We start from the raw sequence: 11,819 nt of genomic DNA, 5'->3' as shown, positions 1-11,819 counted from the left end.
TTTTTTTCTATGTGAGAGAAGCAATGTCTTACAGTTGAATTGATACATGTATATTAAAACGGAAGACCTTTTTGTTGCTTTTGCAACAAGTGTCTAGTTTTTTTTTATAATTTAATGTTTTCATCCTATCTAACCTAACCATTCGATACGATAGTGATTTAAGTGAGTGAAACAATATATTTATAAGTTTGTACGACTGTACTCATTCTTGTTTTCTTCTCTCATATGCAATCAAATGCATATGAAACCTCCCTTAACGAATCCAAAAGATCTTACTTTTAAAAAAAAATATGAATGGAATTTACTAAATAACTACATGTACATGAATAAACAAAAGAAAAAAGATTCACTGAAGATTCATTATATTAAGCGGAAAAATAAAACAATTATCATCAAATTCGTTCATTGTGATAATATTATTTTAGAAAAAATATGGAGTAACAAAAATGTGAAATAATGTTTTGATTTAATTGATTATTATTAGATTTCATGTATAAATTCTAGGCTATCAAAGGTTGGTTTAAAATAGGTCGGGGTTGGGCTTTGACTAATCATAGTCAAGTGCGAGTTTCACGTGGCTAGTTCTAACACTTGTAAACAGAGGAAAAATAAGCATAGCTAAGAGTAAGTTGACGAAGATTGTTTATACACGTGTTGTAAATAGAAAACAAAATGTTAACCTGTTTTGGGTCTCCATGTCGGGCAAATAACCAAAAGTTTCGAGTTGGACACCAAGGTGAGTGAGAACTTTAACCATGTCCCCTGGACAAAGGTGTTTTTTAATACGTTTTGTCGATGTGGTTTGTCACAAAGATTTTTCCGTTCCATACAACAGAACACTTATCTCTATCAGCCTTTACTAATTTCCTTGCTTCATAGGCAAGTTTGCTCGAGTCTTCGTCAAGTTCTGGTTTACAGCTATGTTTTCCATTTCAGCGATTATCCTAAGGTTTTTTCCTGCACCTTTCTTGTGACGCATGCGCTCAGGATGTAAAATCCCTTCATGAGTTCTTTCATCACCTTAACACAAACTTTATTCCTACAACGCCCCGCTTCGATTTTTCAGATTTAAAAGGAACTCTTTTAAACAAAACAGGCGCATTCCTATCCTGGAGAAAGTAAATTACGAAACCAAAATGACGACGAAATATTTCCAAAATGCTCATTCTTAAAACTTGTTGGTTTTTCGCATTTCTTTTTATGTATTCCATTGTTCTGAAAATCGCCATTACGATAACAATATGGCCGCTATGCAAATTAGTAGAATGTACACGATTTCTCCATATTCTCACCATTATTGGATGTATCAAGATCCTGAAATAACATTTGCCAACAGTGATTATGAATTTAGAATATTTAGGAAGAGTATTTGATATATTAGGTTTTTTTAATCAAGACCAAAATATGTGAGAGAAGGACGGGCGAGTAAACAAATGATGAAAATAAGGATCGACTTGACATCTGATATCTAAAACCAGTGATATCTGAGTGACAGACGTACATGTACGTTCACGCAATAATTGATGAGAATGCAAACCATATGATTTCGTAAAAATCCAGTTATGCTCACATTTGTTTCACGAATTTGTCACGGAGTTTTCATAATGATATAATCAATATAGATTAAACGAGTCCTGTTAATAATATTAATACAATTTGTGTCCACCTTTTGTAACTAGATATGAACAAACCAGCCTGTGCAAAGCAGATAAAGACCCGCGTAGAATAATAAATTATTCTATGTAGAATAATGACCCTTTTGCCTTAAAAATAATTGTCATTTTCATAAAAATGAACCCATTGTACGTGAAGAAAAGTGACCCCTGTAGAATAAAGACCCCTTAACAATTTAGGTTTTTCAGTATTTTTTTTTTTTTGTTAAAATATGTAAAATAGTCTCTATAATATTGTAATTTTTAATTCAGTAAACAAAATGTAACAGAAATTATAATTTATTTTCAAATCAACTTAAAATAAAAGAATGTGAATATTTAAGAAGGAAACGAAATCCTTTCGTCATAACGAGATACGACGGTGGCTGATATAAGATCCTACTACAGCCACCGTAAGAAACTGAAATAATGTACCGAAGTGTAATTATCATCGCAACAAGTAACATGCAAATCATTATTATGAGTAAACACACATTGAAATTACTTTAATATACACATGGAAGCTGTTAAAGGTCCAAACATTTACAAATTTAGATACACCAAAATGTAGGTAAACACATTTAACTTTCACTTTGTGAGATGTTGACTTTTATTGCATCTGTTAAATGTTTTTGACTCAAAGTACAGAAAATGCATATGTATGAAACTTATATCCTTAATATTAGTTATCTAAAGACGCCATATCAAATTTTGATATCCTGTTATATTTGCTGCACACAGCTACATAAATCTTGAAATTCTACTTCTGGTTCAGCTTGTACATGTACAATGATTACGATATAAAAACATCAAGATAAAATTTCACCCAAAAAAGAAAGAACTACCGTATAACGGGTACTTTCTGCGGCTCGAAATTTTTGCGGTTTAGATCCTAAAAGGTATCAAATCATATTCTGCATTTTCAATTTCTGCAATTACATTAGGCCGCAAAAAATAAATCTGAACATAGCACTATTATAATTTGTATCAATATTTAAATCCTTTTTTCAAGCGTTTTACGGGACTTCGCCTAGGGAATTACCGCCGCTACTGTGTGTAAAAAGGTGTTTATTTCGCATTATGCAACCAGCCACCTGTTGACTCTGGCTGCAGTAATTGTCGCGTGGACAAAGTTTGTCTAACAATTTACGGTAACTCACGCATTTGTTTGATGAATGTGCACGAATATTTTACAAATGATGATTAAATAAAAACTGTGTTTAACTTCTTTTGATCCGTAATGAAATTACAGGTTGATGTTTGACTGACTTAAACCTTTAATATTATTTAATTTGACCGATCGTTATTGAAGATACTTGACCGACACTGAATTGAACTGAACATCGTTCTAATGTGACTGCTTATCTAAGAATAATCCTCTAATTTGGCTATTATTATTTAAGACTAGTGTTGTGTTGAATGAGATTTGTAAATAAATTTTACACAAGCGCTTGGAATACATTATCTAATTTATCGATACGGGTAACCTGGAAATTAAATAAAGTCTGATAATTTTGTTACTTTTGAGTGTCTATTTTGGAGATATATATCATAATTAATTACTAGAAAATGTCATATATGGTAAGTATGAATTTTACAAACTATTCCACACAAATGAAATGGAGCTGTAATGATATTATGAGTTAATCACTGGAAATCACCGAATATATAGTACTGAGTAACATACTGACTATTGAGGATATATGTAACCTGTAGATACGGTAATCGTGGCATTTATGTGAATAATCTTAGACTATTTTGCGATTTTATTTCTGTGGATTTTCCATACCCGCAAAATACCACAGAAAGTAAACAACCGCAGAAAATACCCGTTATACGACAATCATAAAAACAATTTAAGGAATCTACAAATCAGAAAAGTTGGCATGCTAAAAATGGATACTGACGTTTCCATGTTGTAAAATTTGTATTCAGAAATCTAGAGTGTATTTACTTGGTAAACATCAAATTGTAACTCTGAAGTACCAACATTAATCAATTATCTCTTACAGCAATTTGTAGAAAACAGTCGTTTAACATCATGTCTGAATTTTCTATTCAAAGCGCTATATATCAACGGGTTAATCGCATTGTTCAGAAAATATGTTCTTGCACAAAATTCAGTGAACACCTTCATTTGTTCTGACATGCCTTTCTCTATGTCTTTAATGATGCTATATAATATTATGACCACCAAAAATGGGAGAAAACTGATTATAAAAGCGATAGTTATAGCTACAAATATTGTTGTTGTCCTAGTAACTTTTACTCCGGAAGTAATTGGAGTTTCTCTCGGAAGCGTATGCACGGCTTCCTGTAGGTAGTTAACAGGGCTTCCTTGATGTCCGCTTTCCACAGTGATAGATTCAAGCTCAACTGAATGAGAATGTTGAGTGCCCATGGTTGAGCTATTACTTTCCTTAATATGCCTAATTCTCATGCTTCTAGTCCTTCTTAAAAATATAGAGATACGCACATATACAAAAATAACGAAAACTAGACAAACGATGTAAAGTATCAACATGAAAGTATAATAAGCAAATGTAAAGTGAGTATGTTTCATATTGTCTGAGACTTCACATCCAACACCCTCTATTCCGGAAAGCCCAAGGCTTAATGTCCTTTTTCCCATTACTACTAAAAATGGCAGCGATGACAAGGCACCACTGCACAATGCAATGACACACATAATTTTGACCGTCAAAATTTTAAAACTTTCACCAAAATTACAAATACGTTTGTATCGATCAACTGAAATGAAAACCAGAGTAAACACTGACGCGATAACTGTACATGATTCCATAGCCCTTCCAATGCTGCAAACAGCTGGAGCATTAAACATGTAGGGTAAACTAAGGTCTGCGATCTCCAAGGGGATTCCGAACGTACAGGACAGAAGATCCAGAACTGCCAAGTTCAAAATGAAGAGATCGGATGTTGATTTCTTCTTTGCTTTAGAGTAAATTACACATACAACTATATTGCCGCTTATTCCAACGATCAAAAGAACTACAAGGAACAGGATCACAGGGAGATCTCTTAGGGCTTTCTGGTTGTTTAACTTCAAAAGTAAAGAATAGGGATCTTTCGACGAATCTGACCCATAAGAGTAGTTCCAATAACTTGTCAAAAAGGTAGAGGTCTCCATGGCATGTATACTCGTGTATACACTCTGATTTGCTTTTAAGTCCTGTGTGTGGGGTTTTGTAACTATATATAAGATAAATTTGTTCTAATATCCTGGTTTGCAATCTGATAACCTATTAAGTAGACTCGGTTTTTTTGCCGGAAATTACAGTGTTTAAAACCGGGAATTACGTGGTTTAACCAATTATATTATAGCATTGAATCATGATTTTTTGAAGTATACACTCTCATAACTGCAGCGGTGTGTGCATACAAAATGAGTAACGCGCGTTAGCGCGTTATGAAAATTTGTATGCACACACCGCTGCAGTTATGAGAGTGTATACTTCAAAAAATCATGATTTAATGCTTATATTTACATTTTTTTTAACTTCTTGCCTTGTCTGCAAATGTGATTCATACCTTTAAATTCCTATCTTATCCTAAGGGTAAGTTAATATTAATGGAAGAGCCACAGTAACAGCCATAAGCGTGAACTTTGATTTTCGCTTGTGACGTTGCAGTTTACAGCGTTCAACGTTTGTGACGTCATAATAAAACTCGTCAATTTGACCTTTGACTACTTGTTGCATTTAGAGGCATTTAAACATCACGGAATTTAATGGAAAAACACAGTAGAATGTAAATATTAAATATTACACGTCTGATATTCTCATTGAATTTCCTTTATCATAGTTTGGAATTTTTTTTTAAACAGAAGAATTCAGTTTTATCAGTTTTGAATTATTAAGATTTTGTAGAAAAAATAATAATTATCGATAATTAAACAAAGATTTAGATAAGGTCACTTTATATATATATATATATATATATATATATATATATATATATATATATATCACAGAGAAATTCACTTTTGTTGGAGCTCCACCTTCCGCCCCGACCGAGGATTGAAATCACGACCTCTGGAACCCATTCTCTCAGCAGTGAGCGGCCACCGCGCTCCACACTCGGCTATCTAGGCAAGACAAAAATCTTGCTTTCGATAACGAACGGAACCTAGCACGCTGGCCGCGAACTACACAGTTGCTTGAGATACAGGTGTGATACAGTTAAACGACAATTTGAGAGGATCGGAACGATACACATTGCATAGATTAGTGTACCTGATATGTCATCTTTATCATATATTTCACTTAAGAAAACAACTTTTTTGGAAACTCGCTTAAGTAAAAAGTCATAGTTTTAAAAATGGCCAAAAACTCCTTCCTTATGGAGAGCTGTGTTTTTATGTAATTTTCTTTTAAAATTTTTATTTACAAAACTATAGATTCAAATAATAATACGCACATAATGATTTAGCAAAAAACTGGATTATGAGGCAACAATATTGATTGAGGAACAAATCAGCCGATAAAAGTATTCCATTGCATAATGCATGCACTAGGGTGCTATAGTGTTATGTCACTGATGATACATTTGTCTGAAGGGTTTCCCATCGTCCCAGTTTGTACACTTCAAAGAACGTAAACTATTTTAAGAATATCACTTCCCTATCGCTTTTATGTAGGTATTATTTCTCCAAAAGAAAAAAAACAACATGAATTGTTTTTCTTAACCTAACTAAATTTAGGTGTATAATATCCCAAAGTACCGATGGAAGTTGATTTAGGAGGGAATAAAAACAAAAAGAACAAGACCTGACAGAATGAGAAATCTATCTTTGATTTTCTTTCCTCATTAGTCACGAGATAGCAAAAGCTACAAAGATAGCTACCTTTACAGCAAGCCAATGTTTGATTCAAGAAATTAATATTTACCTATTGTAAAGATCACGTGAATCATGGCTAAGAATTAAATTAAATAGGCTGTCTATCAACGGATTGATCGCAGTTTTCAGAAAATAGGTTTTTTAACAAAACTCCAGAAACACCTAAGTTGTTTTGATATTTCTTTCTCAACGTCGCTAATGGTGATCAATAATATCAACAACTACAAATGGGAGAAAACCGATAATGAATACGATTGTTATTGCAACAAAAATTGTTGTGGTTCGTGTTACTTTAACAGCAGATTTTCGTTTTGTTACTTTGTCGAGAATTTTGACAGCTTCTTGGTGTAGTTTGTTGTCAACGATATGGGGTGTATAATCCTTGTTTTCAGACTGAACATCACCTGAATGCGTATGTTAAGTGACTGCAGATGAATTGCTAACACTTTCACCCGATAATCACCTGAAAAAAGTATTATATTGATATAATGATGTACTTGGGTGCTATAGTGTCAGATGACTGATGCTATATTTGTCTGAAGGGTTTCCCATCGTCCCAGTTTGTACACTTCAAAGCGACGTAATAAGTAAACTATTTTAGGAATATCACTTCCCTCTCACTTAGATGTAGGTATTATTTCTCCAAAAGAACAAAAAAAGACAAGAATTGTTTGTCTAAACCTAACTAAATTTAGGTGTATAATATCCCAAAGTACTGATGGAAGTTGCAGAACAAGACCTGACAGAATGAGAAATCTATCTTTGATTTTCTTTCATCATTAGTCACGAGATAGCAAAAGCTACAAAGATAGCTACCTTTATAGCAAACCAATGTTTGGTTCAAGAAATTAATATTTACCTATTGTAAAGACCCCGTAACTCATGGCTAAGAATTAAATGCCACAAAAGTAACAAGGAACAACTTTCATTATAGAAACCCGTGTATCCGCCAAACTATAGAATGTTTTGTGTCATGATGTATAGAGTTGTACCTGTACTTCCAAAAGAAATCCTTACGTTTGCAACAAAGGCCTAAATGTCACAAAGACATCTTTTCCTATGTATGCTTTTTTATGTGTATATGTATATATAGTCCAAAATTGGTCAGGACCATCCTCCAATCAAACAAATACTTATTCAATTCGTAATAAATTCATATCATATTAATATATTTCAAATCATTACAAGGTTTCAAATTTTCTCATATATATTTCTCTATTAAAAATGTTTTATCAATGCAAATATTATCAATGCAAATATTGCATTACGTCATCGTGAATAGAAGTCTAAACAACTGACCTGAGTAATCATTGTCAAAAGTTAGTTATCATTACTTAATGAAAAAAGATGCCATCATATAAAAACCTTCATAGATTCACCAAGGTAAACGAAATTATTCTCAATAATAAAAGATTATGATTAAATGCTTTTATTAGAATGTGTTAATTATGTTTTGGAGTACTTATGAATTATATTCAATTCCTTTGAAAAACAAATATGATATGGTTCTTTGAATTTAACATGGAACATTTCAGTTAAACAAATGATCCGGTTAGGGGTACCAATATAATACAAAGCGTACTAAAAAAAACTAGCCTTAAAATAAGCATAACAAATCATGTCATATGTAATATAGTTTTGTATCATTATAGTTAATTATTTTATACGTGGTTTTTATTACACTGCTTGAGGAATAAATTTTTTTAAAGGTGGGACATGTGTTGAAATAATCAGTTATTTTCAAGACTGTCTAAAGAAATTTGTCAGGTTGTTTAGGTCCCTTGTAGGACACAGACGTCTTCAACAACTTGACAAGTCCCCAGAGATTTTCAGATTTTCCCCTACAGGTGTATTGTTTTGTTGATGATCCATAATTTAAGTGTGTAAATAAATTTAATAATTCCAAGACGAAAACCTTCATCTGAGTTTATTTTGTAGTTGGTGCTATCAATTTTCTTGAGGTCCAGGACATTAATACCATTTTAAATGGTCTGATATCTCGAAATAAGCTAATTTCCTCTTTTATTGTAAATACTTTTAAAACATAGCTGCTGCTTCATTGGTTGCTCGTAAAGATTTATCGCTTCAGTCCGTCGTCAATGAATACGTTGATAAATAATGTGCAAAGGAATTGTCTAAACATTAAAGAATTGAGAAATTATAAGAATGGATCGTATCGTGGTCAATAATCAGCTACAAATACGTTACCTTAACAATTTTGCCATATAAGTTTTTATTCTTGTAGTCAAAATGCAATTTATACACGTTTCGGACCAACAATGTATTGGGATTTTAACCGACAGTTTTTTTTTGGTATAATATACCCTTAAAAGAATATTTCCAACAAATTAACAACAACACCACTTAGGTGTGAGCTAGACGAGCTTTGCGGGCAGCTGGCCTTTAATGATAATACATCATCGATATCGTGTGTACATAAAGTGTAACATATAAATATAATTACATATCAATTAAGTTAAAAACCGCCCAGGAAAAACCATAGATAAAATATTTGAAAAAAAACTATGGAAACCTGTGTCCGAACGCAAGTGTAAATAACGTCTAGGGGCGAATATCGGACTTATTCAATTACAAAATGATATATAATTCAATAAATTTAATAGAGACATCGAAAAAACTTTAAAAAGAATCTAAGCTTCGTGCGCTGAGTTAAACTGGCTAGAATGACCTTTACTATTAACACTGACCCTTTTTATACTGGCATTCCTATGGCCCCATCCTGTATTCCTACGCAAATCTATTCGAACACGTTATTATCATACAACATTTCCCGCTATTCTACGAAACGCGGGAAAACTATATGATCGGTAAGACTTAAATCATTTTCAAAATCTCACACAATCACAACAATTACATGTAAGCAAACAGTGAATGTAAGAGGCAGGGCTTAAATTGTACATGACTTATTTTGAAACTTTGAATTTATTTACTTACACGTTTTTTTGGTCTGAATATATAAACAGCTCATTATCTGTTCTTAAAAGATATATTTGCAGATTCATGGAAGCGGTAAAAGGTCCAAACATTTACAAATTTAGATACACCAAAATGTAGGTAAACACATTTAACTTTCACTTTGTGAGATGTTGACTTTTATTGCATCTGTTAAATGTTTTTGACTCGAAGTACAGAAAATACATATGTATGAAACTCATATCCTTAATATTAGTTATCTAAAGACGCGATATCATATTTTGATATCCTGTTATATTTGCTGCACACAGATACATAAATCTTGACGTTCTACTTCTGGCTCAGCTTGTACATGTACAATGATTACTATATACATGTAAAAACATCAAGATAAAATTTCACCCCAAAAAGATAGAACTACCGTATAACAGGTACTTTCTGTGGCTCGAAATTTTTGCAATGTAGATCCTAAAAGGTATCAAATCATATTCTGCATTTTCAATTTCTGCAATTACATTAGGCCGCAAAAATAAATCTGAAATAGCACTATCATAAATTGTATCAATATTTAATCCGATTTTCAAGCGTTTTACGTGACTTCGCCTAGGGAATCACCGCCGATACTGTGTGTAATAAGGGTGTTTATTTCGCATTACGCAACCAGCCACCTGTTGACTCTAACTGCAGTAATTGTCGCGTGGTCAAAGTTTGTCTAACAATTTCCGGTAACTCACACATTTGTTTGATGTATGTGCACGAATATTTTACAAATGATGATTAAATAAAAACTTTGTTTAACTTCTTTTGATCCGTAATGAAATTACAGGTGTATGTTTGACTGACTTTAACCTTTAATATTATTTAATTTGACCGATCGTAATTGAAGATACTTGACCGACAATGAAGTGAACTGAACATCGTTCTAATGTGACTGCTTATCTAAGAATAATCCTCTAGTTTGGCTATTATTATTTAAGATTGATGTTGTGTTGAATGGGATTAGCAAATACATTTTATACAAGCGCTTAGAATATATTATCTAATTTATCGATACGTGTAACCTGGAAATTAAATAAAGTCTGATAATTTTGATACTTTTGAGTGTCTATTTGGAGATATATATCATAATTAATAACTAGAAAATGTCATATATGGTAAGTATGAATTCTACGAGCTATTCCACACAAACGAAATGGAGCTGTTATGATATAATGAGTTAATCACTTGAAATCACCGAATATATACCACTAAGTAACATACTGACTATTGAGGATATATGTAACCTGTGGATACGGTAATCATGGCATTTATGTGGATAATCTTAGACTATTTTGCGATTTTATTTCTGCGGATTTTTCCATACCCGCAAAATACCGCAGAAAATAAACAACCGCAGAAAATACCCGTTATACGACAATCAACAAAAAACAATTTAAGGAATTTACAAATCAGAAAAGTTGGCATGCTAAAAATGGATACTGACGTTTCCATGTTGTACAATTTGTATTCCGAAATCTAGAATGTATTTACTTGGTAAACATCAAATTGCAACTCTGAAGTACCAATATTTATAAATTATTTCTTACAGCAAGGAAAATTAGAGTTAATTTGTTTATGACTTTTGTGAAATATAGGTAAAATATGCCAATATATGTCGATAAAAATATTGAAAAATTGTTACAATATGTTTTTTAAATTAAAACGAAGATATCCCAATGCATAAACTATTCGGGAATTTGGACTGCTCTGAAAAAAAAGAAAACTTAAATTCAGATACTCTAAAACAACTGAGTTTTGAAAATCGTTTTTTTTCCTCCTAAAAACCCTGCACCACAAAATTTAGAACCTAACCTCTGTAAATTTGTAATTTTTCCTTAACAATTTTAATTGATATAGTTTATATGGTATGTAAAAAAAAAAGAATTTACAAGTAAAATTCATATATGACAGAGAATTTCCAAATTAGAGGTGACCAAAAAATGGCTACCCAAAATCTGAGTAACGAACCTCTTTAAGTACTTAGAGAAGAATGCAGCAGTTCGTTAAATTAATTTGACATGTTTTATTATTTACTTAATTTCATCGTTATTAAATGTTACATAACAAAATAATAATTTTTTTAACTAGAATAATAAAAGGGTGTTCCGTTGAAAACAGAAACTCAATTGATAAAGAAAAAGAAACCGTAGAATAACAAGAGGGTCTTCTGTTGGAAACGGAAGACCCCTATAATGATTAAAATAAACCGTAGAAAAACAACAATGATAAAAAGAATCCATAAAAAAACAAGAAACAAACAAAAAACATTTTTTTCTAAAGAAATGTTAGGCATTTAAACCTCTTATATAAAATAAAAGAATGCATGTTGTCGTGTA

General features: G+C 32.0%; 1 protein-coding gene across 1 annotated transcript; it reads right to left on the bottom strand.

The window, feature by feature from the left end:
• Positions 1–1,936: 1,936 nt before the first annotated feature.
• Positions 1,937–4,857, bottom strand: LOC117691790 (neuromedin-U receptor 2-like). Its single transcript, XM_034478506.2, has one exon. The coding sequence runs from the start codon at positions 4,798–4,800 to the stop codon at positions 3,652–3,654; it is 1,149 nt and encodes a 382-aa protein (XP_034334397.2). The 5' UTR covers positions 4,801–4,857; the 3' UTR covers positions 1,937–3,651.
• Between the last annotated feature and the right edge of the window lie 6,962 nt (positions 4,858–11,819).

Source organism: Magallana gigas, chromosome 9 (assembly GCF_963853765.1).
Source record: "Magallana gigas chromosome 9, xbMagGiga1.1, whole genome shotgun sequence".
NCBI lineage: Eukaryota > Metazoa > Mollusca > Bivalvia > Ostreida > Ostreidae > Magallana > Magallana gigas.
Note: the sequence above shows the minus strand (reverse complement) of the source record. Positions and strands in the feature narration are given on the sequence as shown.

Coding starts and splice junctions, on each gene's coding strand:
- LOC117691790 (XM_034478506.2), bottom strand. CDS start 4,800: ATGGAGACCTCTACCTTTTTGACAAGTTATTGGAACTACTCTTATGGG.